Source organism: Microtus oregoni, unplaced genomic scaffold (genome assembly GCF_018167655.1).
Source record: "Microtus oregoni isolate MIOR12 unplaced genomic scaffold, Mior012 000021F_ref0000039, whole genome shotgun sequence".
NCBI classification, from domain to species: Eukaryota; Metazoa; Chordata; class Mammalia; order Rodentia; family Cricetidae; genus Microtus; species Microtus oregoni.
The window spans coordinates 10,658,470-10,686,339 of NW_024543080.1; the positions used below are offsets into that span (position 1 = coordinate 10,658,470).

General features: G+C 37.3%; 1 protein-coding gene across 1 annotated transcript; it reads left to right on the forward strand.

The window, feature by feature from the left end:
- Window positions 1-17,262: 17,262 nt before the first annotated feature.
- LOC121460676 (transmembrane protease serine 11B-like protein) lies at window positions 17,263-27,181 on the forward strand. The gene is made up of 9 exons (XM_041671123.1): window positions 17,263-17,395; window positions 21,182-21,300; window positions 21,390-21,457; window positions 22,881-23,041; window positions 23,680-23,718; window positions 24,193-24,367; window positions 25,335-25,594; window positions 26,027-26,169; window positions 27,020-27,181. Exons 1-9 carry the CDS (start codon window positions 17,263-17,265, stop codon window positions 27,179-27,181), a joined length of 1,260 nt encoding a protein of 419 aa, XP_041527057.1.
- The last annotated feature ends 689 nt before the right edge of the window (window positions 27,182-27,870 follow it).

A 27,870-nucleotide genomic window follows, 5' to 3' on the forward strand; every position in this document is an offset into this window, starting at 1 on the left:
AATCATAAATCACTGCAATAAGGACTTCCTTTGTTGCTTTTGACTGCAGAGAGCCACCCGAAAGGAAACCACTCTTAGATGAGCTGCATTTGATTCCTCATAGTTTCCAAAGTATTCAAATGCAGCTACCAGAGAACAGTCTCTCGTAAGCTGTAAAGTAGTAGTTATTTTTTTCAGCACAGAATTATACCAGATATTTATTTATTTATTTATTTATTTATTTATTTATTTATTATGTACACTGTGTTCAGCCTCCATGTATGCCTGCAGGCCAGAAGAGGGCACCAGATCTCATTACAGATGGTTGTGAGCCACCATGTGGTTGCTGGGAATTGAACTCAGGACCTCCGGAAGAGCAGTCAGTGCTCTTAACCACTGAGCCTTCTCTCTAGCCCCAGTAGTAGTTATTTTTAAAGAAACCATTTTTACCATGTCAGCATCATCATCTAAGGTTGTAAGACATTTAAGTCTAATAACTAATAATGGAGTTTCAGAAAGACTAAGCTACATACTACATTAGCAGGTTAATTCTACGTGAGGTCTTACTTTATAGTCACTAGGAAAGTCATGTTATGAAATGTTAATAGAATTGGAACACTCTAAGGAAATATTGGCTGGGGTAGTTGTTTCCCTGTTGAGGATGAGACTAAACAGCCTAGCTCCACATGACAGCATCCACGGGGCGTGTCTGAAATAGGGAATTTCTTTGACGAGAGTTAACAAATAAGGCTGTGTCTGGGAAATGTCGATTAGCAAGTCATCAAAAGAGACAGGTAGAAGGAAGAAGGATTAGGCACAGAAAATATGTAAAGAGGAAATAGAACTAGGTGGAGCTGCACAGCTCTGGGTAAGGCAGTGTGGAAAAAGCAAAGCCAAGCAAACGAAAAGCCTACCTGGTAAAACAAACAGTACCTGCCTGTAGTTAATAGCAAAACAGCACCTGCCTATAGTTAATAGTCAAACAGTACCTGCCTGTGGTTAATTGTAACGAGAACAAACATCCACATATTCATAGGGAACAGCTAATCTGTCAGGTATGTCCCAGCTACAGCTGAGATGGAGAACACACACTGAACAAATAATTGCAGTAGTTTTAAGTGACACTTTGTGTGTGCTTGTGTTACATATCTTTCTTCAAACAGGCGACCACATGGCATTATACTTTTTTGAGATTTGAAAGATAATGCTCAAGCTGCATATAGGTTAGGTTAAGCATGGCTGTGAAAACCTAGCTACAACTAGCTGTTCTATCTTCATGGTGCTAAGCCAGTATATTTTGTGTTTCTTTTTCCCCTGATTGCTTGATTTTTTTATGCAAAAAATACACTAAATAATCGTCATCTTATAGAAGATAGATACTTGACATTTGTTGGAAAAATTTAACATCATTTAGTGGTGAAAAGATAAACAGAAAAGAGAGCCAACAATCATAGATTTATGGCATCAGGATTACTGAAGCTGACAGCACAGTGCTCCCTTCTGCATTTATTAAATCTGTAAATGACATAATAAGATACATTTAACTATGCATATACATCTTTATATATCTGTGCCCATGATGCACTCATGATTTACAAAAATATAATGAAAGCACATCTAATATTTTATAATGTACTTTTATTTTTTAAAATGCTGTCCTTCTTTTCTTTGGTCTCAGGAACCTGAGAACAGAAACGAGACTTAATTTTTAATTTTTTCACAGTGATAGCTTCATTAGCTGACAAAGTATTAAATCTCTGTTTCTTTTTTTTTTATTTATTAAAGAAGGAGGGAGAACATGAGCAAGGAAGTCAGGACCACGAGGGGTGCACCCACCCACTGAGACAGTGGGGCTGATCTATTGGGAGCTCACCAAGGCCAGCTGGACTGTGACTGAAAAAGCATGGGATAAAACCGGACTCTCTGAACATGGTGAACAATGAGGGCTGATGAGAAGCCAAGGACAATGGCAAGGGGTTTTGATCCTACTTAATGTTCTGGCTTTGTGGGAGCCTAGCCAGTTTGGATGCTCACCTTCCTAGACATGGAGGGAGTGGGGAGGACCTTGGACTTTTCACAGGGCAGGGAACTCTGACTGCTCTTTGGACTGGAGAGGGAGGGGGAGAGGAGTGGGGGAGGGGAAGAAGGGTGGGAGGAGGGGGAGGGAAATGGGAGGCTGGGAGGAGGTGGAAACTTTTTTTTTTCTCAATAAAAAATTAAAAAAAAAAGATTTCCGCCTCCTCCCTGTCACCACCTCCCATTTCCCTCCCCCTCCCCCGATCAAGTCCCCCTCCCTTGTCACTTAAGATCATGCTCAACTTCCTTAAATCTCTGTTTCTAAAGAGACCAAGCATTGGCGTATTTCTTCTTTGAAATATTTAAATCCTCTGTGTTATAAAATAACAGTCTATTAACACATAAATTATAAATCATGTCTGAACTGAATGAAAGCCAGGAAGGTTTAGAATACCCAGCATCTAACCTGAACGGTCTTCCCTCTCAAAGACCTGGTGTAGCCTTCCAGTGACCTTGGCGTCCACAGATAGTGGCCCTTATGGCAATCTTGGGAGTAACACTGGGCTCCTGATTTATTTTCTGACTTATTCCTTTAGTTCACAAAATTGAAAAGAAACACAAATATTGAATTTCTTCTAGGGAATTCTCTTATCTACTTACCATTTTACTTCACGATCATAGTTTCTGTCAGTTGGCACCAAAGTCTACAAAGAACTTGAGTCTGAAGCCTCCTGATAGGCTGTGTTACCAAGTATAGCACTGTGAACAAGATTGCAGGGCCTGATGTCAACACTCAGTGGCAGAGCTTGTCTGGAGGGTTTGGGGTTGGCTGGTTGTATTGCTAAGTAAACAAGTTCAAGCTTTGGGGGCCACTATTCTCCTTGGCAGACACCTGCTTCTGATTATCAAGATAGTACTAGTAAGTAGCAAGGGAACAACCACAAATGACTCTTCTCATGACAAGCTCTTTATGTGGGATCTGGGATTCAAACTCAGGTCTTCATGTTTGTAAAGCAGGCACTCTTGCCTACTGAGCCATCTACCCATCCCCCATCCTAAGAGTTTTTTTGGGTTGGTAGGACAAGGGCAGGAATAGTCAAACTGTGCCTTTAGAAGCTTTCGGGTATTTCTGAAGTTTAGATAGTTTTGCTGCCGCTTAGTTTAACATACTGCTTTACAGAGATAAACAAGCTTCCATTCTATGTTAAAGTAGGGCACTCTATTACAAACATTGGAATTGAGCTGGTCCCCATGCACACTGACTGGTGTTGTGTCTGTAAATTTGAATAACCTTAGCCACCCTGTAAGACATAGAGGAAATTCTTATTCATCTTATCTGAACAATTGTTGCAGTCAGCTCAAGCTTCCACAACAAAGGACTACAGGTAGGAGTTTGAAGTTCAGTATTGAGAAACTATCCGAATTGCTTTCTGATGAATTCCCCTGGGTCACAGAGAGTGATTCATTAATTAATAATATAGTCTCTTTATTTTTAAAAATTCTTGTTTAACCTTAATGATCAATTTATTTATTTTATATATGATATAGTTATTTAAATTAAGTAATTTAATTTAATTTATTATTTATTATATTATTATATTATATGACCCCTCTGAATGTGATTGTTAGTTTTGTCGCTTGGTCTGTTTGAGGGGCCTCAGACAGTGGGAGTAGGATCTATCCCTGGGGCCCATTCCCTATGGAGGGATGCCTTGTTCAGCCTAGATACAGGAGAAAGGGGCTTGGTTGGTCCTTCCTCAACTTGATGTGGCAGGCTTTGTTGATTCACCATGGGAAGCCTTACCCTTTCTGAGGAGTGAATGGGGGATTGGGTAGGGGGAAGGTGGGGGAGAGTTGGAGGTGGGGAGGGAAGGGGAACTGAGGTTGGTATGTAAAATGAACAAAATATTTAAGGAAAAAAATATGTCAGCGTAATCCACCATATAAACAAACTGAAATAAAAAAGGCATAGATCCTTAAACACCTCAACAGGCCCTTTAAATAAAAATCTTCAGTGGTAGAACCAAGTTTTCATTCTAAAAAAAAAAAAAAAAAAAACCTTAAAAAGCTTTGTTGCTGAGTACCAGGAGCCACTGATGATTTGACAATAGGAGACAGAACTAGAACCCTTCCTTCTTTCACTGTCCTTATATAGGCTTCCAGCAGAAGGTGGGGGCCCATATTAAATGTGTGCCTTCTAGTCTCAAGGTCTAGATTAAAGGTGTGTGTCTTCCAACCCCAAGATCAGGATCAGAGGCACGTTGTCTTCTTGCCTCAAGATCTGGATCACAAGTGTGACCTCCATTTTTCGATTATGGTTCATTCCAGATACAGTCAAGTTGACAATAATAGCCATTATGGGGAATTACATTTGCTGGGCAGTGGGGGTGCAAGATTTAATCCCAGCACTCAGGAGGGAGGCAGAGGCACACCGTGGCATGGGTAAGTCAGAAGACAATTTGCAAGGACAGTTCTCTCCTCTCACTACACGGGTCCTGGGAACTGAAGGAGATAAGCAGGCTTGGTGGAAAACTCCTTTGCCCTTGAGGCCTCTCACGGGCTCTTATTAATTTTAAAATTATAAAAGATGCTGCAAGTCGTAACATTTTACAGTAATTGCTCAGCCATGTTTTCACGAGTGATTTATCAGAACCAAGGGATCTGGAAAAGGATAAACCAAAAGGCAAGCCTTTTTGGTGTTATTGCTTTGTGAAAAAAGTGGCTGTCCTTTGCTGTAGATTTTCGCTGTAGCTGACTCCCTTCCTGCTACATATTTGGGATTAATTCCCACAGTTCAGAAATGCTTAGTGAAAACAGTTTCCCACTGACCAGGCCTTGCTGCTCTCTCCTAGGTGAAACTCAAGAGATCTGCCTTCCTGCAATTATCTTTATCAGCAGGCATTTGGTCAGAGTTTAGGGTCCAAGCAAAGAGCATCCCATCTAAGATAGTCACGGATCTCCAAGGACAGAATTACTACCTGCCCAAGCTGCTTTTCTGGTTTTATCCCACGACCAGAGTGACTGATAAGAACAAAGGACATAACTAACAATTTAAAGGCCTGAGCCGTTTCTTCGTTTCTATGGCCTAGAGCAGTAAGTCTAACTCTAGACCTAGGCCCGTAGAAACTGCAGCATCTGGCGTATGTGCTGACCAAGGGCCATCAGCTTCTGCCTGGTTACCTGGTATCTTCTATGCATACTGGGAGAAAAGAAAGGGCACGCTGATTTAAACAGTCTGTGCTCTATTCATAACTTTACTGAAAATAAACTCCTTAGCTCTTTACTAACCACCTAAAGTGTAGTGTAGCAAACTAACCTTTTCCTCTAGAATTCCTTGATGATTTAATTCCTTTCTTAACTAACTTTCTCTATTAAGGAGTTCAGCAGATGAGTACTAGCCACTCTCATGGATCTGTGTGTACGTCAAAACCTTTATCTGATTTTCTATGGGTAAAAGAATTCCAGTCCTGGAACCACTTAGGGCTGGGGAATTACTGGTTCTAAGGGTAGACATGACTTCGAGCATTTACAATGAGGAGGACAAGGAGGAACGATGTGGAATTAAGGAACAATGAGGAACTAAGAACAATGTAGAACAAGGAGAACTAGTAATGGGTGGAACAATGAGAGCTGATGGATTGAATAGAGAATAATAAAGAGACATGGACTGGCTATTCCTGTTGTGAGAAGATTTTTTTTACCCCTCAAATCTTTACCCTCAGATTCTAGCCCCCCTTTAGCTATCCGTGACATCTTTAATTGAACCCTGAAAGGGAGTCTTAAAGGCAAAAACCTTTAAGGCTTCCTATAGAAAGACATGCAGATGCAATGTTAATAACAGAAATATAAATAACAACAACAAATAAAAATAATCAGAAAAAGCTTGGTATAGTGACTCACATCTTTAATCCCAGCACTAGTGAGGCAGAGACAGGAGGATTTCTATGAGTTTGAGGCCAGCCTGGTCTACAAAGAGGGTTCCAGGACAGCCAAAACTACACAGGAAACCCTGTCTCAAAACAGACAGAAAACTCTCAAAAACCACTACCAACAACAAAAGATGTGTTGACTAGGTAAACTTAGTAGGAGAGCAGCTGTGAGACAGCTGCAGTATTTAATACCTATAGGTGCCCAGAGCCTGCCAAGGCGCGCAGAAACCAGAGTACATTGCCAAGCTGAAGCCATCCTTTACAATCTGCATGGGGCTGAAGCAGCTTGCCGAGCTCCAGAGACCCTCTTTGTAGGTGCTGCACTGAATGGACAGAAGTGGTGCTGTTTTATCTTCTTCAATATTTGTAGTATCTCTGGGTCAGACACATTTTAAGAAATAAGAATTTAAGTTATTTATAATGTTATTTTCAAGCCTTAAAGAATAGAAATCTTTACCCCTCAACAGACTGAATGTATTTAAATGTGTCCTCTAGGAGAAATAACACCAAAGATTGAGCTGTCAACTTTGGGACTGTAGTAAATCGACCAATTCTGACACAAAAAGTCAGGAACATAATTTTTCATGAAATATAGTAATCATAATGTTTGTGATGATATTGTTCTCGTGCGGCTGGCTAAAGAATCTGTTTTACACAGTATATTAGTAAGATTTGTCTTCCTGAAGCCAAAATGAAGCTCTCAGAAAATGACACTGTTACAATTGCAGGATGGAGGGCTTTATTTGAATGGTAAGTTTTCTTTCTTTTTTGTTAATCTGCGGGCATAAGGACAACTTTTAGAATGTAGTGAGGAACTGTGTTGGTCTAGTAAAGTGGCAGTAGGAGATTTTCCTCTAAGATTTATGAGCACACTAACCCTAGGTAATTGGCGAGGTTTCCAATACCAAACATGCTTTCTTTCCTGGTGAGCAGGCCTTAAGTCCAACTAAACAGATCTCGGTTACCATCAAGTTAGGGGGGGGCATTATTGCACCTTTATGGATATCTTGCCTTGTGGGCCATTATTGTGGTCCTTAGGTACCCTATCTGTTAGGATGGATGGTTGATGCTTCCCTTCTTTGGAACTGTGTGTAGTAGTTTCGAGTACCATGAAAGCTAGACCACAAAAAGGAGGCTTTTGGGTTACACCCAGCTGGAGTCTTTCAGATCCTGCATCTGATGTGCAGTGGCACTGAATGGTAAGTTTATCAATCAACATAATAGCTTCGTGGGAACAGTTATTTTAACAAGATATCCATCATTTACCTCTCCTCCTCGGCATTAATGTATCAAAAAGTAATCAAGTGACTATACATAAAGTACAATTTTTTTATGTTTGAGATATTTTTGCAAATGGTATTTGGGAAAACATTGTGAGGTGTGAGGCAACCGATCATACTACAAACATGAAAGGGACTAATGTAGCCTGAGACTGGCCTGTGTCTGAACCACTGGAAGAACTTGATTTGTGCTACATATATTCTGTCTTGCAAGAAACTAGGCTAACATCTCTGCAGTGTACAACATTTGTTGCCTTGAGTCCATCTCTAGTAGTGCTACAAGTAGCTGTTTTGAAGATTATTGACAACAAAAACTGCAAAGCCCCATATGCTTTTTCTGGCTTAGTGACTGATACAATGCTGTGTGCTGGGTGCAGAGCAGGAGAAGCTGATGCCTGTATAGTATGTCTCACAGTTATAGAATCATTTGCTCCCCAAATGCCAACTAACTAGAAGCATTTTTAATCAATATAAAAATATTTCCCTGTGGTTATGGAGCAGAAAGAAGAATAAATTTAGGAAAGATTTTACTTTTCCTCATAAATAATTTTGTTTCTATCATGCCTTTCATTGAATTTATGTTTATATGAATAATGTTTAGGTTTTCCACAATGAACAATAATTTTTCTCTAGTAATCTTTGAAGTTTCCAAGAAGAAGATGGGGCCCCACAAAAATGATTCCACCTGGTAGATATGATGTCATGAGGTTGATAGCGCTACTTGAAGATTGATTTTGGGTATCAGCTGCTCAAAATGATTCCAACTTGGTTAGCTGAAATGATGTCCCTTCCTTTAATGTTCTAGCCAGAACTTCAAATAAGAACTTCAGAAAAACCCTATTGACTACTCAGAGACTATCTGCAATTATACTAGACAGTAATTTTGAAACTTAACCATCATTTTAGTTTTCCAGAATCCCATAGAAAGAACATCGCCCCTATGACAGTTGGAAGTAATTCTAGAAGACAACATCCCCTCTCCCAACAAAGTTTTTCTTCAGGGTTAGGTGTTGACTGAAGTTTCTGTCCTGCCTGGTCCAGCAGCCATTCAGTCCCAAAGAATTACACAGAGGCCTACATTAATTATAAACTGGTGGGCCTATTAGCTCAGGCTTTTTATTAACTAATTCTTACATTGTTGTGCCCAGACTCTTGACCCCCAATGAAACCACCAGGGATCTGGGACTTGGATGCAAAAGCAAGGTTTATTCCAAAGCTCAGTATGAGCCTAGGCACACAATTTGTCCTGCACACTCAATGCAGTGAGGACAGGAGGAGCTCCCTTCCAGAGGTTACACAAAGTTTTATAGACAATCTTGCGGGACCACCAATTCTTACCTATTTTGCATACCCGGACCTAACTGAGGAGAACAAATGATTACAAAAGGGCACAAAATTCAATAAGCATGATATCACTATTCCACATAGATATGCAATCTTCAACCGCTTTAAAAAAACTGTAGAATATAGCATTTAAATAGCTTAAGGTTCTGTTGACATGAGACACTATTGCTCCTGGCAGCACCGATCTATTTATTCCCAAGAAAATGTTGGGCATTGAACATACTCCACTTGCAGCTAGTTTTCTTCTTGACAAGATGGATTTTTGGGCAAAGAACTGTCCGTGCCTCTCAACCACTGACAAAATGCATGGTGTCCGGAGAGGACAAGCAGGATATAAGAAAAAAGACTGCCAAATCTTACCAAGACAGGGTAAGATAGTTTTGAAATTTTTTCCTGAAAATGATCTGTCAGTTACTCTAGGCCTTAGCCAAAGTTGGTTGCTCTTACGTTGCAAACGAGACATTGGATGATTGCCCAGGTAGACAGTTTATTGCACAGTGTGGAGGTTGCTTGATTGCACTTCTTATTTACTCAGTAATATTATTTCCCTTCTCAGGTCTTCAATGGGGTTGAAGATTAGTCATAGTTACTTTCCTCTCAGGACTTAGCCAAGCCATTTTTAATATAAGACTTAGATTCCCTAGGATAGAATAATTATTGAAACATTCAACATATGTTTCTTGCTTGATATTGTTTATGCTGGTTGTAATTCTAATTTTTATACTTAATATTTGTTCTTATTGTATATTGTTTTGTAATAGGCTTAGAACTTTTTTATTTCGACAAAAGGGGGAGGTGCTATGGGAACTCCTTCAGCCAATAGCCTTTAAGATACCAGCCCACTTGGTCATGGTCTGTTGTACTATAAATGTAGATGTGGTTTTTCTCTCTCTTTCAGTCGTTGGATTTGGTTCTTGTTCCCCACTCATGCAGAGGACTGTCATCTGTGAGACTACCCCTAAATAAAGAACCCCTTATTATACTCAATTCCGAGCTAGTATTGGACTACTTTATTCCATCTACATCTATGAGTTAATGACTTCTAAATGGTAGTTCTGTGCCCAGGGGTAATTGGTAACTCCAGAAGAGAGATGGAAAAAAAAAAAGAAGCATTTTCATCTTCTTCTAGAATGATTCTGGTGGACCACAAGCTTACTCCGACTCCAGTAATATCTGGCATCTTGTTGGAATAGTTAACTGGGGTATTGGATGTAGAAAAAAAGCCAGGAGTTTACACTTGAGTGGCCACTTACTAAAACTGAATTACTTCCAAGACTGGACTCTGAATGAAAAGTAGCTATAAAAAAAAGAAAAGTAGCTATAAAAAAAGAAAATGTAACTATAAAAAAGAACCAAAAGACAATTTCAAAATTGTCTTCTCTATTACTTTAACATGTAATTTTAGTTGGTGGTAAATGTATCACTTTTTAATAAGACAAAATACAAATATCTTCATCAGTATTTTATTTCATGTAGCACTCTCCATTCATTTATTAATCTATTTAACATAGAAGACAGAAAGAAAAGTAGGTGAAGGTTAAAATATTTAATTGATAGCCTTTTTTTGATTTATTTATATTTATATTTGGTATTCACAGCACCAGAAGAAAGCTTACTATTGATGGGGGACTTTAGCCATTCACCTTCTGTTTAGGGTGTGTCCTCCTGAAGCCACAGAAAAACAGATAAAATACAGGGGCAAAAGAGGAAGAAACAAGTGCACCTGGGTATTTTATCTGGTTTTCTGTGGTCCCAGGGGGACACACCCTAAACAAAAGGTGATTGGCTAAAGTCCCCCATCATACTATTATTATTATGCTAACTGGACATAGCATTAAACTGCCCAATAAATTTATATCTCTCCATTCATAGTTTGATATAGCTCTCCAATCCCATCAAAAAAGTTTCTTTGTGCAGTGCATGGTGGTTAATACAGAAACCCACAATTATTCAAAGTGTAGAGAATAATTGACTGCAGAATGTTTAACCACAAAAGGGACATCTACATCACATTTCTTCCCTAAGGCTCAGGGACCATCATGGAAGAGGGACCAGAAAGATTGTAAGAGCCAGAGACCAGGGAAGATTAAACAAAGCAGCATCATTTGCACTTGATAGGACTGCTATACTCAAGAATTCATAAAAGCTCTGGTCTCCAGCATAAGACCTGTGCAAGATCAAGACAATCAGCACTCTATCACAGAGTGAGAAAGGGTTCATGAGCCCCCATCCTTAACTGGGGAGCAATTGTTGTTTTTGGAGAGTCAGTTTTCTCTAAGGATCTGGCTTCTGGGATAGCAGCCACATTCTAGTGGGTGTTCCCACACCCAGAAATATGTGCACAACACAAACTAAATCCAATGGATTATAAAATTAAAAAATGACACCTAGTCATTCATATGGTGATGAGGTTGTTCTAGGAGGACTTAAGGTTAATATAACAGAATTACATTGTATGAAAATCTCAAAGAATTAGGAGGAATGTCTTTAAATGTTTTATTTTTGTTATTATAAAGTAGTTATTGGAAAATTTTCCAGATGTGTTGTTAAATGTCCAAAGTATTATCTGCTAGTTACTGTGGTGGTTCAAGCTTATTATCATTAAGTCCATTCTAGGAATACATTTTAGAAGCATCTACTTTTGGAACACTTGATAATGATGTCAAAGATATGTTATGTTTGTAGTTTATAGTCACTAAGGTGTTGGCAAGAAAATCTCACATTTTAATAATATTTTACTATTCTACATACAAACTGTGATTAATTATGAAAATAATTCTATTATATACTTTCTTAAACTTTTTGCCTCAAAAACTGTATCATTTATAATTTGTTACAGAAAGTAATTACAGTTGATTGAGCAAAATTTGCTCTAAGAATACATATTTTATAATAATTACATCAAATAATGTAGCAGATATTTAAAGCCTAGATTTATACTTTTTAATTCATCTATCATATTCCCCAAACTGAGATTTAATGATGGAGAGCTTACTAGACTGAGTAATGGCAGATTGTTCTCATATTACCCTCCCCAAACATTTCATGGAACAGACCAATTATGATCACTACAGAAATCTTAAATATGGTCAAGGTACTATCAATTTCCTGGCTTTCTCTTAAAGAAATGTGGCATGCCACCTAAACTGTTGACCATTCAACTTATCCCTAAAACATTATAAAAGAATTTTTCAGAATTCTGTCCAATATTTTCTTTCTATTTTGAATCCAGCTCTGCCTCTCACCACCTCCAACTCAACACCATTAAAAAAGAAAACCTAAATCCTTTAGAATGACTTAAAAATCCATAAAGCTTGATTCACTCTTCCTACTCATGATGCAACTACAGCTCAGATGTAACCATACTAGGAAATGTCTTGACATCCACAGGCAGGTGCCCCAGATTGCCTACTTCCTGTAGACATCAAACAATGACCTGTCTATGCATGGGAGCATTCTCCCAGACTATGATCTTCTCAGGGCTCTTTTTAGTTTCTGTGTTAGAGGATGTGTGATTGACTTGCTGCAGATAAATTTTGTGTCTGCCTGAATAAAACTTGAGTGCATGAACAAGAGCTGACTGCTCTTTGTCTCTTCTACGCTGTGTGTGCATATAATCTGGTTCCAAACAGAACATTAGAATTTCTGAAGAATGAAATAGTATGAGCTTTGTATGAGATACCTCTGATATTTTTTGTCTTGAAATACTTATATCATGTCTGATAAGTTAGCTTGCATATTCATGAAACCTGTTATTTACTCTGTTTTCATTGATTTTTATGTCTACAGTCATTAAGTGACCATCTCCTTCTAGAAAGTTCTGCAAAACAGACAAATCCTTTTTAAGTTAATATTAATTTAACATTGACTTTCCAAAAATTTATATCCATCTACAGCTCTAACTTTTTCTCTACTTGGATTTATCAGGCTAACCTTTAAAAAATACAACAGGTTTATTTAATTTTTAAAAATATCGCACAAGGAATCCTTGAATAGACTAATCTTATGAAGAAAATGAACCCATTAAAATCAGACTATGATTTTTTTATTCATCTTTTCCCATTCCGATCTATTTTCTTGTCCTCTACAGTAAGCCCCACATGACAGAAGCTTCCAGATCTTTTCACATAGTTTATTTTAAAACTTTTATAACTATTAGAACTGATATGTAAAGGACAGGATTATTTCCTTTTTAAAAAGCTTTAATGGTACCATGCTATATTATTTTACTTGATTATTTCATATATAATATTTAAAATATATATGTCAAACACAATATATTTATTCAGTTTACACACAGAGACAGAGAAAAAGAGAAAGAGAGGGAAAGAGGAAGAGGAAGAGACAGAGGAGAGGGAGAGGGAGAGAAAGAGGAGTCTGTTCAAATAGGAAAGATATACTAAGCAGAAAAAACTTGAAAATTTTGCAGAACTTTGCTTTTTGAAAGGCTAGGGGTGTTCTCTGAACTGAGTGTCAGGGATGATTCACAGAGCAGTAGAGAAGCAACACCTGTGGGAAGCTATTGCAGAATTCAGCAGGGAAGATCCAATAACTATGACATCAACACTACAGCTTCCTCATGTCCACAAACTGCTTCTCAGATCCAGGAAGATGGAAAGCAAGTTGTGTGCATTGCTTCAGGAAACATCACATGCCAATGACCTATTGCTAGAGCACCATAGCAGTCCCACTGCTACATAGGAAGGCCTCTTGGTTGCTCCATCTAAAAAGGAAGAAATTCAATTTGTATCCAAGATCCTAGTTGTCAGCAGTTATGGGATATGTAGGTTTTAGGTCCCCATTTCTGCTACACAAAAGGGGACCTTAGAATGGAGGATGAGTGTGTTAACTCGTAAGACTCACTATAACCTCATTCCCTTTAACTCTGAGTAATGTTTCTTGTATTGATGTAAAATGATTCATTTGACCATTCTTTGTTGAATAATTTGTTTCCATTTTGCTATTAGGTATTTTTTAATAAGTTTCTTCTTGTATTTCTATTTGAATATATATGGTAGGATAGATAATAACATGGTTATACAGATCATTTTAAAGTTTAGTTCTGTGAACTGCCCTGAGAAGATAATGTTTCAATTCTAACTCATCTTACCCAGATGTGAGAATGTATTTATTCATATTTTTACAGAATCTTTATTTGATTAAAATTTTGCCTTTTTTTTTTTTTTTTTTTTTTTTTTTTTTAGTATTTGTGGGAATAGGGACTGGGTCTCAGTCACGATGTTTTTTTTTTTTTTTAAAAGAGCCCTCTCTCTCTCTCTCTCTCTCTCTCTTCCACCTCCCATTTTTTTCTCTCTATCCTTTTCTCTCTCTGCTTCTCTGTCGCTGCCTCTCTCTCAGTTCCCTGTTCTCTTTTTTATGTTCCCTTTTCCTTAATTAAAAGAAAAAAAAAACCTCCACGTGAGCTTTGTTGCATGGCATCTTTCCCCCTCATGCTGCATTTTTTGTTTACAACATACTCTACAAATGATCACCCCACCCCATCTCAGTTGTCACTTTCTACTTGAGCATCCATTTTATTTATTTTCTTTTAGTATTGCTACATATCTCATATTAAAGTATACATTCACTATTTTACATTTGTTGATCTTTCCCATTAGTGCGTAAGAGTGTGAGAACAGCGCTTTTGTCACACCCATTGATATATTACCATTTCTGGGAACAATATGAAATTCCAGGAAGTATGTAAAATATTTATTAAATTAATAAGCAGATAGAGAAGTATGTTCTTTAAGACATCAAAAATTGTCACAATAATCAAGATATGTATACTACAAATACCTACATGACTCCCCAAGATTTATAGGAACTCAGTGTGCCTCTCAAAGACTTAATATACATTCATCTAGCAAAATAACTCTCAGATGACTAATTAGTTCATTTCATTTTCTATGAAAAGAATCATAAAAGTGAAATACTTTGTTACTTTAAATCTACTCACCTGTAATATCAGCCCTACAAAAGGCTACAAAATTGACTATTCCTATGAGACTCTATAAATTTAAAGTGCATTTCAAATGATTTATGGTCTCATAGGACTGTTTATTCTTAAACGAGATAACTTAGAGTTGAGTCATTTGTCAGCATGCTCAGATAGACTTGCTAGTTTCTTTGGGGAGAGTTTCTGTGCTGAAAGGATGGATAGCTCCTGAGTCACATCACTGACTCACCAACGAGTGTGTGCTGGTGCTTTGGGGTGGGTCTTTGTGATGACCAAGGTATGCCCATTGTTTTTATTCTAAGTATTCTCCTCAAAGACAATCTTTGTTATTTCCTTGAAGCTGAAGATCCCCAGTCGTTACCACACCTGTTAAACAAGTTTCTCTTTAATGGCATTCTGCAACTGTACCCACCCTTAAAATCTCAAGTATCCTCATAGCTAGCACATTTACCTGAGAACCACTATCAACACATACGGAGTTCAGAAGTTTCCTCTGTATCAACACCAGCAATCGCTGCATGAGCACACTATGTATAGGTAAGTGGTCATTTACCTTCCTAAAATTCTGACAAGGTAGAATTTCTTCTCAGTTGAATCCCACTTTGAAGACTGTGGCAAAATAATTGTGGTGCAGTGAAAGGAACAGCAGGTAGAGAAATTTTATCATTTGCAACATTTTCTGAGAGTTGTCCATAGGTTATGGATTAGACGAAAAAACAATAACAATCTGTTTTAGAACTTTGTGAATATGACATGAGTTCATACCATCAGTTCTTATGGTAAGATACATCTTATATTCCATATCATCCTGAAGTGTCTCTTATAAGATTTTCTGAAAGAGTGTGTGGTTGGATATTGGAAACTGGCTAACACTGGAATGCTTGAGATGGTGTCTTGTTATTGTTAGCATTTATTTAATTAGTCATGCTAGATTATAGTCTGTAATTTCCTTGAGTTATGTGTGAAAGAGAACTTAGACGCAGAAAAAAATCTTAACAGTGGATACAAAATAATCAAGACAGAATACGGATAGGAAATAAACTGTAAAGCCCTGTATCCTGTAGTAATTTCAGTGGGTAAAACCAATGAGCAGAGAGTTATTTCAATTTTTTCCTTTCAAACAAAAGGCTAAATGAACACTAAGAAATTTTGTTGGGCAAAAATTTAACAGAAGTAAATTTTTTATCTTTTTTTTCAGAATTTAAGTTATAAAGACAAGATGAGATAGAAAATTTAAATGTCTCCATATTGTTCAGAGACCTGTTCTGTACAGTTTTCTAAACAAAACTAACCAAAAAAGAAACATAAACATGAATCCCTAATTAAGAGATAATTAGAAAAGTACTAATTTGTGAAAATTCATGGAAGACAGACAAACAAATGGTGTGGAGGGAGACAAAACCCCTTCAGGGAGAAACACTTTGGGGGAGCTGAGTGCTTGTGAGCTGAGGTAATCTCTGAAAATCAACAATGTTTTGAGTCAGGCAGGAAACAGGCGCATCTCTTAAAAATGTATACTTTTAAGGGGCACCAAGCATTCAGAATGGAAAATTCAAAAAACATATAAAAAGCTTGTGATAACTTAATCATGGTTAGACTGGAACAAATACTTTACCTTGGAAAGAGAAATTCTAACTTTGTGCAACAGTCTCACACCCTCTATTCTCCCTGCGTATGGATGCTTGCTAACTTCCTATCCACAGCTGTGGTTCTTAGTTAATCACCAACATGACATATCTGGCGTGTACTGGACATTTGTAAGTCCTTCATAATCCTTGTTTAAAAAACACATTTTTATTCTCAAATGATCTTCTCTAGGCTTTATTTTCTGTTGACAGAGGTTTCTGTCATGCCCGGTCTAGCAGCTGTTCAGTTCCAAAGAAACACACAGAGGCTTACATTAATTATAAACTGGTTGACCTATTAGCTCAGGCTGTCTTATTAACTTTCATATCTTTCATATTAACCCATAATTGTTGTCTGTGTTAGCCACTATGTCTAGGTGACAACTGCAGACTGACTTTTCCTTTTCCCAGAATTCTTGGGTTCTGGTCACCCTACCTATACTCCCTCCCTGTCTACTGGCCAATCAGCATTTTATTAAACCTATACAAGTGATCAATCTTTACAGGGTATAAGACCATCGCCCCACAGTAATTTCTACTCCCATTTAAAACATATCCCCCCATTATTAATAAGTTTCCAAGTTGTGCAAATATTTTAATATGTAATCTTTCTCAAATTCTTCATTTTCTTTCCCCTCTTGATACCATCACTCAGGCTCCCATTGTTCCATACTGATGGGTTTTGATAATTTCTATTATGGATGGCCTTATCTGTCACTTTTCTCCTCTTTCAACTATGGTTATACATACGTCCTCCTAGTATTTTTTTCCTAAGTACTATATGTTCTCTTTAATTTTTTTTATTATATTTTACTTATTTAGTATGTGTGTATGTGCATGTGTGTATGTGCAGTCTTATATATGCATTTCATGATACATAAGTGAGTGGCCTCCTCCAAGAGAAGATTAGAAAACAAAATGCAAAGTTGAATTCTTTCCTTCCACCATACAGGTTTCTGAAGTCAAACTCAAGCCATGGGACTCAGCAGCACTGAGTCATCTTGCTGATCTCTTTCCCCCTTTTCTCCTATGTCTTTTAATACTTCTGCACCTGATCATGGGGGTTTATAGGTGGCAAGAGAAAAGTAATACAGATCTGAAACATTTGAGTGTTTTCTGACATATTTTTCATGTCCTTCATTTGCAGACCAGTCATAGATTCCCACAAATCTTTCCCACGGTGGGTAATCATCCTTGGTGTGCTTGGCGTGCTGGCAGTCCTTGGGATAACGATTGGACTCTTAGTTCACTTTCTGGCAGTAGGTTGGTATACATTTGTATTAATTTCTTTTTGCTGTGATTTTATTTCAATTTCTGTAAGATACAAAGAAGTAATTGCCACCCATGAATAATCTCCATCTATAGCAGCAATGGGGACTGGTGTAGAAGGAACTTCTGTATATGTACAGCTTTTATTGTTTAGTGAATAAAGAAGCTGCCTTGGCCTGTGATAGGGCAGAGTAGAGCTAGGCAGGGAAAACTAAACTGAATGCTGGGAAAAAGAAGGCGGAGTCACAGAGAAGCCAGGAAACTGCCAAGCCACCAGCCAGAACCTTGCCAGTAGGCCTCAGTTTCTTGGTAAAATATAGAATAATAGAAATGGGTTAATTCTAGATGTAAGAGCTAGATAGCAATATGCTTAAACTATTGGTAGAAGCTACAAATTGAGACTCTTAATCTCAGGGTTGGGGGTTCGAGCCCCATGTTGGTGCCAATTTGTAGTTAGCAGCTGTTTGTTTGTTCTTTAACTGCCCAGAACACAAAATAATCACACAGAAACTATATTATTTGCAATAATGTTTGGCCAATAGCTTAAGCATATTTCTAGCTAGCTCTTACATCTAGAATCAATTTATTTTCATTATTTTATATTTTACCATGAGGCTTGTGACCTACTAGCAAGGTTCCGGCTGGCAGTTTGAATCTTTCTCCTCTGGCAGCTCCATGGAATCTCTGAGACTCTGCCTTCTTTCTCCCAGCATTCAGTTTAGTTTTCCCCACTTAGCTCTACTCTGCCTTATCACAGGCCAAGGCAGCTTCTTTATTCATTTATCAATAAAAGCAACACATATATAGAAGAACTTCTCACACCAGGGGACCTTGGATCCTACAAGAAAGCATCTCTAGCATTTTCAAATGTTGTACTACAGAAATACTTCATATACACATAGGCACAAGAATGAATAAAAAAATAGACACTGATGAGTAGATGACTGATAAACAAGCAAAAAATTATTCTATATGTGGTATATTTATGTTCCTTTGTAATTAAAGTATTATGGCATGTGAAGAAGAAAACTCAAGAGATATTGACATTTCAGCTACTTGTTTATTTAAAAAGGTAATATAGAAATTCTTCTAAATAGATTAAAATATTATACATTTTTTATTAAAATAGAATTATATAACTTTACCCCTTCCCTTTCCACCTTTCAACCTCTCCTAGTCAGCTTTTCTCTAGCCCTTCCCATGTACCCTACTTTGATAGCCTCTTTTCTTTGATTATTATTGTTATACACATGTATGTGTATGTGTGTGTGTACATAAATATATAAACACAACCTGCTGAGTCTATTTTTGTTGGTGGTATGTATATGGTTTCAGGATTGACCTTTGTGTAGTGAATAAACAACAAAAGGATTTAACCTTGGAAAGGCTAATTCTCCCTCTTCAACTGTCATTATTTTTGCTGCCAAGAGATGGAGATCCATAAACTTTCCCCTCGATCAATATATCCATGGATACTGCCATTGTTCCAGTCTTGTTCATGCAGCCATTTTTCTTTCCTTTTATTGCAAATAAATTTTTCATACAATATATTCTGTTTATATTAAAACAAATAGACATCTAATAAATACTAGTAAAATGCAATGAATAAATAAATAAAATAAACAAGAAAAAGAGCCAAAAAGAAAGCAAAATGATATAGATAGATGCAGAGACACACATGCTCACACACAGAAGCAGGAGTCACAATATCTATATAAAGGCTCTGTAAGATTAAAAAGACAAAACCTTGACTTAACACTGTGAGACAAGGAGGGTCCAAAGATGCTATTGAGTTCATTTTGTGTTTGCCATCTACCCCTGGGCATGGGCCTGCCCTTAAGAGTGCTGTTTCCCCAGTGATATTCCCTTGGAGAAAACTAAATTTTCATTCACAAGTAGTTATCAACTGGAGACAGCTTCTGGGTTAGTGATAGAAGCAAATGTCTGCTTCTTCTTACAGTTCTAGGACTCCATTGGATGTAGACCAGTGAAGATAATATATGCGGTCATTCCTAAGACTGTTTCATAGCAAACTCTCTGATATTCTGGGCCTTACAACCTTTTCATACCCTATTTCATGATATTCTCTTAGCCACAGATGCAGAAACTCTGATATAGGTGTATACATTCAGTCTGATCTTTCCATGGTCCGCTGATCTCTTCATTGTACTCAACTGTAGTTTTCTGTGATGGTTTCCATTTTTTTTTGTAAAGAGATACTTCTTTGATAGGGGCATCATAGCTATGCTTGTTTGATATCTGTAATTGCCTGTTTTGTATACTGTGTTGTATCTTATGATTTGGAGCCAGGTACTGCAGATGAGAGAGAACATGTGACCTTTGTTCTCCTAGATCTGTCTGGGCTCCTTCACTCAATATATTTCCTAGCTCTATCCCTTTATCTGAACATTTCACAATCTCATTTTTTTTTAACTGATAGCTGAATAGTATGCCACTGTGCATATACACCATGTTTTCATTATCCTTTCTTCTGGGGGAGGTCAGTTAGGTTTTTTCCATTTCCTAGCTATTGTGAATACAGCTGTGGACACTGCTGAGCAAGTTCCTGTGGAGTAGGATGCCGAGTCCTTTGGGCATATACCAAAGAGTTAAGCTTAGGCCATGTGGTAGATTTGTTTTTTATTTTTTTTGAGACTTTTCCTTACTGATTTCCAGAGCTGCTGGGCCAATTTGCATCCCCATCAACATGGAAATGGGGATTCATTTTCCTTTACAGCTTCACCAGCATTTGCTGTCAGATATTTTGTTGCTCTTTACCATTCTTACTGGGGATTGTCTTTTTTAAAATAGCAAATGTCTTTTTGACTTTATCTATATAATATATAAGATAGGATGTATATCCATTAGATTGGTATCTATGAAAATTGATGAAGGGAATATGACCTATTGGTTATAGGCCTTCAATTCAGATGATTGAGTTTTTATTGTTGGCTCTTCTTAATAGATTTATAACATTATGCAAATTATATAATTACAGTAAAACTATATTTATTTTGAAAAATTAATGTGCTTCTTAACATTTTTCTGTAATACCATCTGGTAGTAATACTTAATGAATGGTAATGTTAAAAATCTATAATCTGACAGCTGATGACTCTAAACAGAAGCAATTATTGTATATATTTCTTTTTGTTTCTATTAAGATGCTCTCCCAGGGCTGGGGGGATTTCCCAGTGGGTAAGAAACTTGCCTCCCATTATGAGTACTGGGGTTCAGACTCCAGAACCTGAAGAAAGCCAGATCCAGTAGTACACATCTGTAATTATAGTACTCATGTGGAAAGATGGGAGGTGGATACAAAAGAATCCTTGGAACCTTACAGGTAGGGGAGCTAGGCATACACAGTAGCAAGCAAGAAAGACCCTGTCTCAAACAACATAGAAGTAAGGACTGATATCTGAGGTTGTCCTCTGACTTTCCCACACATGCAGGGGCACTTATGTGTCCCAACTCGCAGACAGAAACATGCACACACGTACATCACACACACACAAATCATTCATGTGAGCATGCAGACACAAATAATAAAAAATTTATTCTTCTTTATATTTTCTCTATCATCCATCTATCTATCTGCTTTTTATTACTGTTTAAAAAAAACACTTTCTACAATAAATATTTTAACTACTTAGTTGTGCCAGAAATATTCACAAAGGGCTCTCAGTATCTAATGAACACAATGCATCCTGCTATTCAATCTGTGTCTTGATTTGAAGTACTTTTAATTTAAATGCTTCTTGGATCATTTTTATCTCACAGAAAACAAGATCTACTACTATCGAGGTAGCTTTAAAGTGCTGAATATTCCATATGACAGAAATTATGAGAGGGAGACATCACCAGAAAGTAACTACCTCAGTAAAATCCTCGAGACTAAAGTAAGCTAGATTTTCTTGTATTTGATAAATGTTTGAAGTATAAACATAGTATTGAAATTTGATGTTTAACTCTATGTTTTTCTGAACAGATGGTTGATGCCTTTCAAAATTCTAACATTTACAGACAATATATCAACTCTCAGATAATCACATTGAGGTAAGTAACTATCATTAATCATCAGAAAAGAGATAAAGCCAACATAATATTATACTTCAAGAGCTCCAGATAAAAAGAATCTAAAATCTTCTGATATGTCACAGTTATTGCCAACAATGATAAGTATCAACATACCTATTGGCATAATTGTTAAATATAAAACCAATGCAAACATTGAGCTTATATGGTTGAGGTTATTAGGTTTAAGGGAATATATTGATGTTTAAATTACATTAGGCTTATCCTTCTCATTTCCTAAGTATTTGTATCAACAAACCATTAGATGGCCTCTAAGTCAAATGTTTGATCCAAAATTGTTGGTTTTATTAATGAGTATCATAAATATAGATTTTATAATTTTTCATTTTTAAGTCTTTCTACCTGAAAACCAGTCAAACATTGCTTGAAGTGTTCTTAGGGCTCTTCTTATGTGAGGTAGAAGAAATCACACTATATCAGGCTTTGATGTCACAAAAGGCTTGCACACACCATTAAAAAATGCAGTGTTCCCTACATGTCGGCTTAGAATAGCCAAGAGTAGCAAGGGGAGCACTGGAACAGGCACTGGACAACCTGTGCCCAGATTTTATAATTTTATAATTGAGTCCCAGAGCCTTAAGAGAGTCACATTACCATGTTAACCTCTCTGTCTAATGAAATATCAATAGTAATAACTTTATTGTCTTCATAATAATAGCTTTAATGTAAAGTAATAGAGATGACAAAATATGCAACAATAAATGTAACAACAAGTATCTGTGACATTGCACTAATCAATACATACTAGTTAATATCATTTTTCGTGGTTAGTCTGTGATATAGCTCTCCTCATATCTGCTTGATGAAAAGTTCAGTTTGATGACGAAATAGAAATAAAAATACTTTAATGTCCAGTTTTACATCAATTCTTCCATGAATGTTCCTTTAATCCTTTAAGTAAAAATCACATGGATACCTCTAGGTATCCATGGCTAAGATAAACCTTACTGTTTCTGCATCAGTTCTTACAGGCCTCTCCACATATGCCTTTTCTATCATAAAAGTCAGAAAAATTCCTTGAGTGTAGGAACTGTTCCTTAGTCATCACTCAATGGAATTCAGCAGAGTTGCGCATTTATAGCAATCGCTCGATAAATGATTGATAAGTACATAAATAAGTCTCAGTTCTTCTGTGATCATCTTTCCTTGGTAACTTAGGCTAGTCATGTTTCTGAAAGATATATAAAATTGCAAGTCATCAGAATGCATAGCATAGCTGTATCTATTGAGTGGACACAAATGTCGGTATGTGGCAGGCTGAAAACTTCACCTGAAGTGATGTGACTGCACCAACCCATAAAGAGGGGGCAAAAATCAAGATTGGAAAGATTAGAGGAGGAGGTGTTGGTTTTAACACTGTATGAAAGCTTTAAATTCTTTCCAGTCCTGACAGCAACAGCGTGACAGCAAACATATGGCTGGTGTTCAAGGATCCCAGGTCAAACAAGGAAAACACAAGAAGGAGAATCGAAAGCATATTACGTCAGATGCTGGAGAACCAATCAGGATCCTTGACTACAGATCCAGGGTCTCTGAAGCTCATGGGTATGCTGATCTATTGGATTAGAGCAGTGTCACTGTATCATCTTGTGCCTAGGATATACCGTAAACACCAACTACAAAGTTGATCTTTAGTGTCATTTTAAAGGCATGCCATCTTAAATTAGAGCGATTTTCATTCTTTCATTCATTTCCTGGTAATGCTACAATTTGTAGTTGCTTAGAACAAGGAGGGTTGGCTTTTTGTTCTACAGTAGATACTAATACACTTAGCAAACATTTTGAGTGATGGTGTTTTATTTTCTTGATGTATGAAAATTAACATTAGATTTATAATTCAAATACTTGTTTAATTTTAGAAGTTGTATTTATATACTGACATGAATCAGACTCACTTATGGAACATACTCTTTTTGCAAGAGAAGATAGTCCCAATTTTTGGCATTGGATGATACAGACTATAGCTCCAGTTAATAAAAATATAATTTCCCAAATGAAATTATGAAGATGGTACTTAAATATAATGCATTCAAATGTAACAAAAAATTTCAATAAGCTAATTCTTTCATATCTATGATACTTTGTTCTGGATGCTGAATTACTGCTAGATCCCTCTGGTCTGTAGAACATGCTATCTCCATTGCCCAATTTAAATTTACTGCGGACTTTTTGCTCTGTTTCAGAAATCAATAAGGTTGACGCTGAAAAGATTATCAACAACCGTAAGTTCAAAGCCTTTCTGGTTAAATATGAGGTAATCAAACCCACAAATCAACAATTACAACAGGCCACAACAGTATCTTGCATGTAATAATAACTTACTAAATCTTAAGAACACTACTAGAATAGGGTATGATTGCAATTTTATCTTCGAGATGATGGTATTGAAGCACAAAGATTTCCTGGAATCACCCAGCTTGTAAATGTAAATTCATCTAGGCAGCAGTAGAGCCCCCAAATTAACCATGACCTTGCCTTCCATAACTTACGTATTCTCCAAGGATTAGTGCCACTATGTGAGACTCCCGGGCTGCTGGTGATTCCTGTATGGAGGATTCTATTCCTATCCTGTGCTGGATGGTGACAGTGTCACATATAAGCAAACCAGAAGAGCTGAAAACCCAGCTCACCTTCTGCATTGTCATCAAATTAATGTCTTCCTGTCTTCAATGAAACCAAACCAATTTCTTCTGAAGGCTGTGGGAGACGACCGAGAATGTCAGCAACCTACGACAGGATCAAGGGAGGTTCCACTGCTCAGAAAGGAGAATGGCCATGGCAAGCGAGTCTCAGAGTGAATGGCAGACACTACTGTGGGGCATCACTTATTGGTGCAAGATTCCTGCTGACAGCAGCTCATTGCCTTCAAAAGTAAGCTCATGGTGTTCTCTAATGTTGGGGAAACCCAAAAATTCTGACAGTCCTTATCTTAGGCAAATTGTCTTTGATCCTCACTGGTGTCCAGGTTTGAAAAACAGATTGCAGGTAAGCATAACTCATTTTTTACCTACTTTTACCAGTAAAAATAGGAAGAGTCATCATATTTTTATGGATTTTTATGCCATTCAACTTTATTTTCTTTCACGAGACTTATTTCTCATCACTTTATACTTCAGATCCCAAACCACTTTCAGTTGCTAAAATATCACATTGTATCTCTTTTCTCCCTCTACACATCACATAGCTACTCAAGTCTTTTCGTCATTTAGGCAAATATGAATGAGTCTAAAATGCTATTTTCTCTAATACTAGAAATTTCCTTCCTCTTAATCATGCAGATTTATATTCCCTGATTTATTGATCTCATTTATTATGGGCATAAATATTAAGCATTTATAATTACTTGTGTGTATGTACAACTTGCATTTAATTTAAGCTTCTTTAAGGCTAGGACTATATCCCCATATCTAGTGTGCTGTGGAGAGATTCAAGTAAGAAGTTTTAATAATGAATTAAAAAAAAATCAGATTATATGGGGCTTGAGAGGTGGATCAGCAGTTAAGAACACTTGCTGAGGACCTGAGTTGCACTCCCACGGTCACTCCCAATTGCCCATAGCTACAGTTGCAGGGGATCCAATAACCTCTTCTCATCTCCAAGGTTTCCAGGTATGTTTGTGGTACACAGACATACATATAAGCAAAATATTCATACACATCAAAACAAATCAGAAAAAATGAAAAAAATGAGCCTGCATCATCGCAATGGGCTATCATGCAAGGAAATATTAATGCCATAAAAACAAATTGAAGATATAAAATTTCTACTATGTACTATAAAATATAATATTTATGTGACTTAAAAATAAATACAAAATATGTGTCCTTTTTTTCCTTAGAACAAAAAATTCAGAAAACTTAACCGTTAGCTTTGGCACTAAAGTGACTCCTCCCTACATGCAGCATCATGTTCAAGAAGTTATTATCCATGAAAACTATGTTAAGGGGGAGCATCATGATGATATTGCAGTTATCGTGCTCACTGAGAATGTCGTATTCAAGAACGATGTACATCGGGTTTGCCTTCCGGAAGCCACGCAGATTTTCCCACCGGGGGTAGGGGTCGTTGTTACAGGCTGGGGAGCACTTTCGCACAACGGTGAGTGCAATGGCAGCACACAGCCTAAGGTATAGGGGCAATGTGAGCATGTAACAATCTAAGCACAGCGTGTTAGGCAACCTTTTATCTCTGGATGCACAATCTCTTCAGGCCGTCTCTCAGAGAATATTACACAGGGTCTTACAGGCCGCTTTGGTTTGAAACATTCAAAGGCGACCACTTTAGGAGAAGAAACTCTCTGTCCTATAGAAACATTTCTGGATCAATGATGTAAGAAGGAAAAATTGACAACAGTTGAAAGGTGTTTCTAGTGAATATTTTGAATATTTTTTGTTAGTTTGAGAGAGAAAAGTGTGAGTGTGTGTGCGCGTGCACACGTATGTGTTTATCCTAACAAAAGGCAAGTGTCCAGGCTGGTCAGGTCTTTGGCACCTGTTTGCTGACCATGTTGACCATGCTGGCTTCCTTTAGGCGAATCCCCATTGCTACTTCAGAAAGCATCTGTTAAAATTATTGACACAAACACTTGCAATGCTGAAGAAGCTTACAATGGCAGGATAGAGGACACAATGCTCTGTGCTGGTTACATGGAAGGCAATATCGACGCTTGCCAGGTAAGACTGGAAATTATTCACAAGGACAACATAATGTATAAACAACTGCTATCATGTTCTGAAGAGCATCATTATGGAGATCATTCCGTTCTTCATTTAGTAGTGCTTTGATAGCCCTGTTGGTGACCATCTAAAGTGATGGCTTCCTATACGCAGCACAAGTTTATAAGTGTACAATAAACAATGGTGATAGATTTTCTCCGGGTTGAGTTCTGTCCTAAGTCCTTCACAAATATTAATTTAATTTTCACCGTAACTGTATAATGTAAGAATTGTTATTCTCATTTCATAGATAAGGAGATAGAGGTAGAGGGACATTAATTACCTTATATTTTCAGGAAATAGAGGGAGAGGGACATTAAATACCTTATATTATCACACAGCTACTAGGTGGTAGAATTGTGCACAATTTTGGTTGTCCTAAATCACAATACATCCTCGTCACCACAGATCAGAAAAAAATAAGTCTCAGAGTTATTTAAATATTGTCAGGTCATCCCCAAATTACTCTTATTTTCTTATCTCCTTCATGGCTAGAGCCGTGTTTTTTTTTCAGATACAAAACTTTGAATTTCAAACATACTCAAATGAATTCCCTAAAACATTTCTCCAGAACTAGTTTGTAACTACTCAGATCCTACTTTTAAATTCTGGTATTCACAAAAGTAAATCAGAGAATAATTGATCAGTATTAATTGAGGTAAAGGGTGTATAGGGATTTATATCACATGTCTCTCCATGATCTTGATGATGCATCAGTAATTCACACTTCATCCAGAACACAGTTGTGTATAGCTAAACTGTCTGAGATGAACCTGGCAAAATAATAGATGTTCTTTGCTTTATTTAGGGTGACTCTGGAGGACCACTAGTTCACCCCAATTCTCGAGATATTTGGTACCTTGTTGGGATAGTGAGCTGGGGACATGAATGTGGCAGAATCAACAAGCCAGGGGTCTATACGAAAGTGACTGCCTACCGTGACTGGATTGCCTCCAAGACTGGTATCTAGTAGGAAATCAGCTACTACTACTGAATGCAGAGCATTGTTGGCTGATACTTGTGACTATTATTTAACGTTCATTTCTTTATTTTTTTTCCATTTTGTGTCTTTGCATGTGTGTACATGAGTATCTATGCTCATGTATTCATGTATACACTCATGTATGTGTACTCAAGTTGATATTAAGAACCATCCTAATAATTTCACCATATTCAGTGAGACAGGCTGTTGGTCAAACCAAGAGCTGTTAGATACACTCTGTCTTACTAGTGAGGTTGCTTGTGGGATCCCTGCCTTGGTATTCCGGGGATGGAAGTACTGATATGTGTCTATGCTTACCAGGTATTTATGTGCATCCTGGGGATGCCAATTCCTGCCTTTAGGCTTCCATGGCAGGTGCTTAATCCCTGAGCACACCCTCAGCTCTCTTTCAAACATTATTATTTTATGTGTATGGATGTTTCTCCCTGTACTGAATGCATGTCTAGAGGTCAGAAGTGGGTGCTGTATCCTCTGGGACTGGAGTTACAGATTTTTGTGAGTCATCCTGCGGGTGCTTGGAATTGAACCCTGGTCATCTAGAACAGCAGCCAGGGCTCTTAACCATGGAGCCACCGTCATCTAATGTTTCCAGTGCTCTTTAAATGTGTATAATGGCTATTTTGAAAGAGTTGTAGCCCTAAGGGAATATTTATAAA

Bases quoted from the DNA above. Each gene is read 5' to 3' on its own strand.
- LOC121460676 (XM_041671123.1), top strand. From the start codon at position 17,263: ATGTCCTTCATTTGCAGACCAGTCATAGATTCCCACAAATCTTTCCCA. The intron at 21,301-21,389 runs GTAAGCTAGATT...TTTTCTGAACAG, and splicing joins GTAAAATCCTCGAGACTAAA to ATGGTTGATGCCTTTCAAAA. The intron at 23,719-24,192 runs GTAAGTTCAAAG...TTTCTTCTGAAG, and splicing joins TGAAAAGATTATCAACAACC to GCTGTGGGAGACGACCGAGA.